General features: G+C 48.1%; 1 protein-coding gene across 1 annotated transcript; it reads left to right on the top strand.

The window, feature by feature from the left end:
- The first annotated feature begins 3,868 nt into the window (after positions 1–3,868).
- On the top strand, positions 3,869–4,804 carry LOC146896109 (olfactory receptor 6B2-like). Its single transcript, XM_085686490.2, has one exon. The coding sequence runs from the start codon at positions 3,869–3,871 to the stop codon at positions 4,802–4,804; it is 936 nt and encodes a 311-aa protein (XP_085542616.2).
- The last annotated feature ends 400 nt before the right edge of the window (positions 4,805–5,204 follow it).

Below are 5,204 nucleotides of genomic sequence, written 5' to 3'. Positions count from 1 at the left end.
GTTAGCAGGGACATATGAGAAGACTACTTTTCTCTTTAAAGTTTAAGGCAGGATCTCGCTGTGAAGTGTAGGCTGTCCTCGGGCTCATGGTGATCCTCCTACCTCAGCCACAAGAAGACAATTTCTTAGTATCTATTTAGAAGTCCCTGTTATGACAGTGTTATAGATTGTCTAGATGAAAGATCATGTCCTCTGAAGATTGGGACAATTTGTCTATATCTTTCTCCCTTTCGGAGCAGGGAGCACAAGGGGGCATTGGTACACAACGACCATAGTGAAGAGCCCACTGCACCTCACCATGGTGGGATGGAGGAGACTCTGAAGGCTGTGGAGTGCTTGGATCACTTTATGAGAACTGACTTCCCTGGTCAGTGGATGTGTGCCAGTGTGAGCATTTTGACAGCTCACTATCGAGCCCTGACCTTGGAGGTGAACTGTGCTCCGGTGTCTCTTTTGTTCTAACCAACTGCACAGCTATTTCCTGGGACCTCCTCAGGTTCTGAGAGTGTAGTAAAACCTGAGACCACGATGTGGGCTTTCCCTCCACAATCTTAGTCAAGTGTTCATGGTAGGAGCTGGCTGCCACTAAGGCGGATGTGGAAGAGTCCCCCTACCCCCCATGCTCAGAATTGCCTCAAATGGTGCAGAGGAGCTCTGAGGTCTGAGCAGGTGAAGCAACTGGCCAGTCCCTCTTCTCTGAAGCTTCATCAACAGCCCTGATGGTCTCAGGATGATGTTAGACCTCTGTTGTCACCCTGCCAGCATTCTTAGAGAATAACTCCTCACTTAAGCCTCCTGTATCACCCTTACAGGACTGCTCTCAACACTGTGGGTTACAGGTGCCTCGTCTCACTCATGAGGGGATCTGTAAGAGGATCGGGTGGCGCAACTGTGGGGAGCTCAGCATGAAATATGCTGAAGTTCCTATCCTTGCTCCCCATTTGCCTCCTTCTCCTAATACTGGTTTTTATTTTTTTGAGGAGAATATTCTGATACTAAGTTGGAGTAATGACTTTTTTATAACTTAAATTAACCTATATTTTTATTGATTTTTATTGAGCTCTGCATTTTGATATGAGGTTATATAAATAAGACTGTTTGGGGGCATGGATTGTACTTGACAACACTCAATGCTTTCTTTTCATTTTCATCCTCGACTCCAGCTGAGCCTTCAATCTGTGTGTGTAGATGTGTGCAGCCGACTACCCACTGGGGGTCAGCAGTCCCCTTTGCTGGGTGACCCTATCCCGTTTGCGTTTTTCCTCTCAGCTGGTATTTCTCTTACTCCAGTGTTTGCTCTGCATCACCCCGCATGTCTTCTCATCTCCTTTATTTCTACACTCTTTTGTTGTTCTTTCCACGCTTAAAGGATCCACGTCCTGTCACAGCCTGAGTTACCTTGAAAAGGTCTGACAGTGTGCTAGTTACAAACCCTAGGGATAAAACAGCCTTCTGACTTCCTCCTGTGATACAAGGCCAAACACGCCGTCTGCTTATTACAACCCCAGCCGCACCCAAGATTCCCTCAAGTGTTAAAATGTGGTTTGTCATCTTCCCAAAGAAGGGTTACACTCCATCGTGTATCTTCTCAGTTGGCAAGGGCTGATGTGTGCCATTTTGCAGGGGTGCCATCAGGACCTGAAGGACTGAGGGGTCTTTAAAATGGCTGCTCCCATCACACATCCCTCTCTTGTGGGCAGTCCTCTCCAGTGGTGATGCTCTTGGTCCAGGATTCTCTTCTGTCTCTGGTTAGTGACCATGACGCTTGAGTTTCACACTAAGGGAGGGGATGTGAGTCCCTGTTCAGAATAGGTGGCCAGTAGTCACCCTTAATCCCAGCACTTGGGAGGCAGAGGCAAGCATATCTCAGTGAGTTTGAGGCCAGCCTGGTTTATAAAGCACATTCCAGGACAGCCACGACTAGTACACAGAGAAACCCTGTCTCAAAAAGATCAAAACCAAAACAAACAAACAAACAAACAAACAAAAAACCAGAATAGGTGGTCAGAAGTCTGGCCACAGCCGCACACAGGTGGCTCCAGGTCTGGTGTAACTGGTCACATATTCTCAACCTCTGCATGTGCATTGTCCTGCTGCACTCTTGACCCTCAATGTTTTGGACTGGAGACTAAATCTAGCCCAGTTGGTCTTACAGTTTATAAAATGTTTTATTTCTGGATGCTTTAGAATTCTTCTGCCTTGAAGTTGCATTCATATCTCTCTCTCTCTCTCTCTCTCTCTCTCTCTCTCTCTCTCTCTCTCTCTCTGTGTGTGTGTGTGTGTGTGTGTGTGTGTGTGTGTCAAAGGTCTGGTCACAGTCTGGGGAGTTACAGGGAAATGGCAAAACTTTCTAGGGGGCTTGTGGGAAGGAGTTAGGTCACTGGACATGTGCTCCTGAAGAGGCTACTGGGTCCCCTAGCCACTTTCTCCAATTCCTGCTGTCACGGGGTGGACAGCCTTCACCACATACTCCCACCATGCTGTGCTTGAATCCCCAGAGACTGGGAGTGGCAGGGCAAATGTCCACGCACCAAAGCCTCTGAAACCCCAGCCAAAACAACGCTTTCCCTTCTTACGTTGAATCTCTGCCATGTTCTGGTTACAGTGATCAAACTTGACTGACAGGATTGCCCTTTTTGAATGACTGAGAAAACTTTCTACAGCATTAAGTGATCAGACAAAGCCAGGCGCTCCCTGAAGGAGCATTGGGTGGTTTGTTCATTCAAATACTTGTTCTAGACTAATGAACCAGCCTTCTGCCTATAGCCCTGCATTTCTTCCTCAGAGAGGATTCTCTGCCTTTCTTTCTGGATGCTCCTGCTCACGCTGTGACCTTTGCCCTCATAGTCCATGCTAGTAATGCCAGGCGGTACCACTCACTGCATTCCCCATCTTAACATTGCAGATTTCTAGCCGGCAACCACATGGGTCCACTTTTTCTGCTGTTGGTATCTCATGAAGAGAGCAGTGGCCCTGGTGTTAGAAGACGTTGGTTTGCGCCCTGATGCAGCCTGTGGTCTCAAGTAAGTGCATAAAGTAGAGATGTTCCACATTCCCAACTGTGGTGACGGATGAGGAGAGGATTTGTGCCACATACGTGGACATGGTAAGAGTAAAGATGTTCCTCTTGTGGAGTCTGCTTCTGGTGACCGTGGCTAAGGGCAACAACTAAATTGGCATGACCGTAGCTTCCACCCTGGGTGACTCCTCCCTTAACTGTGGGTACCTTCAAACTATTCTAGAATTCCTCCACTTGGCTGCCTGCAGACCCAGGAGCGCTGGCTTTCTCGGACTCAGAATGGCGCTGAAACTCCTGCATTGTTAATGGCTTATGGGGTCTACAGAGATAGGGATGGAGCAACTGCCCTGTGCCTGAAAGCCAGTCACAAGGAGGGCCAGATGATAGGGTCTCCATAACCTAACCCACTGTCCCAGGAGGCCTGCTGATGTTGTGCCTATTTTAAAAATCTTTTCTGAAGCCAATCAAAGGTTCAGCCTCTGCTGATCATGCTTAGATACAAAGCAATAACTCCAAATGACCCTAGCAATTGTGAGTCACTTACCTAAAGAACAGATACAAAAAGCCCACCACTCCCATGTTCAGAGATTTACCAGAAGCTTCCACACTGCAAACTACAATCCTGAAATCACTATGGAGAGAGGGGACTGTGAAAAATATATTTCTGAGCCCAGTATCAAAGTTAGACCATCTGAAATTAAGTACTAACTACACCTCAGTATTTTTCTCCTTCCTTGGTATTTGCAGCAGCCAGGTGTGCCATTGTCTACAGATTTGGCTGCCTAATCTCCCTGCCAATTGCCCTTCTGTCTCTGCCAATTCTCTCTCCATTCTTTCAGGTGCAGAAGGATGAGGGGGGAGAACATCACCAAGGTCAGCACGTTCATCCTGCTGGGCTTCCCCACAGCCCCCAGGCTGCAGTACCTGCTCTTCCTCCTCTTCCTGCTCATCTACCTCTTCGTGCTGGTGGAGAACCTGGCCATCATCCTCACTGTCTGGAGCAGCGCCTCTCTCCACAGGCCCATGTACTACTTCCTGGGCATCATGTCCACCTTGGAGATCTGGTATGTTTGTGACATCATCCCTAAGATGCTAGACGGCTTCCTCCTGCAGAGGAAACGCATCTCTTTCATTGGATGCATGACTCAGCTCTACTTCTTCAGCTCCCTGGTGTGCACAGAGTGTGTACTCCTGGCTTCCATGGCCTATGACCGCTATGTGGCCATCTGCCATCCCCTGCGCTACCAAGTCATTATGACCACGGTGCTGTGTGTCCAGCTCGTGGCCTTCTCTTTTGCAAGTGGCTTCACCATCTCTGTGATCAAGGTCTACTTCATCTCCAGTGCCACCTTCTGTGGCTCCAATGTCTTGAACCACTTCTTCTGTGACATCTCCCCCATCCTCAAACTGGCCTGCACCGACTTCTCTACTGCAGAGTTGGTGGACTTCATTCTGGCCTTCATCATTCTGGTGTTCCCTCTCATAGCCACCATCCTCTCCTATGGACACATCACCCTGGCTGTGTTGCGTATCCCTTCGGTCACAGGACGATGGAGGGCCTTCTCCACCTGTGCCTCCCACCTCACTGTGGTCACCATCTTCTACACCGCCTTACTTTTCATGTACGTTCGACCCGAGGCCATTGATACCCGTAGCTCGAATAAGCTCATCTCTGTTCTGTATACGGTCATCACGCCCATCTTGAACCCCTTGATCTACTGTCTGAGGAACAAAGAGTTTAAAGAGGCCCTAAGAAAGGCCTTGAGCTTGAATCAAGTACCATAATAGGAGGGAGGGCACCTTCTGGATCCAGAGAATCTCATGATCATGTATCCTAGATGATGATGATGTGGGAACACTTGGCATTGGTGTACTGCTGAAGGTATTTGGAGAATCACTTTTTCCTTCGCATTTAGACATAACGGGCACTGTTTGGGTAGTGATGCCGTTCTATCGCCTTTTACATGTGAGGAGATCAGGACTTGGTAAATTGTATGCATTTTTCAAATTACCTTAAAATTATCATCCACATTTCCAAAGACTGTAAACCCTTCTGGGCCAAGAAGGTGAAGTCTGCAGCCTCAGTAGATAGAAGTGTAAAAATACTGAAACATGGCAAAATGAGCCCCAAGAGTCCCCAAAGCCAGTGGGTCTGCAAACTGTGAAAGTCCCCCAGACTTATTGT

This window comes from Myodes glareolus, chromosome 1, assembly GCF_982192425.1.
Source record: "Myodes glareolus chromosome 1, mMyoGla1.1, whole genome shotgun sequence".
Classification (NCBI taxonomy): Eukaryota; Metazoa; Chordata; class Mammalia; order Rodentia; family Cricetidae; genus Myodes; species Myodes glareolus.
The sequence above is the reverse complement of the archived record's forward strand: the minus strand, read 5'-3'. Positions and strand labels throughout refer to the sequence as shown.

Bases quoted from the DNA above. Each gene is read 5' to 3' on its own strand.
- LOC146896109 (XM_085686490.2), top strand. From the start codon at position 3,869: ATGAGGGGGGAGAACATCACCAAGGTCAGCACGTTCATCCTGCTGGGC.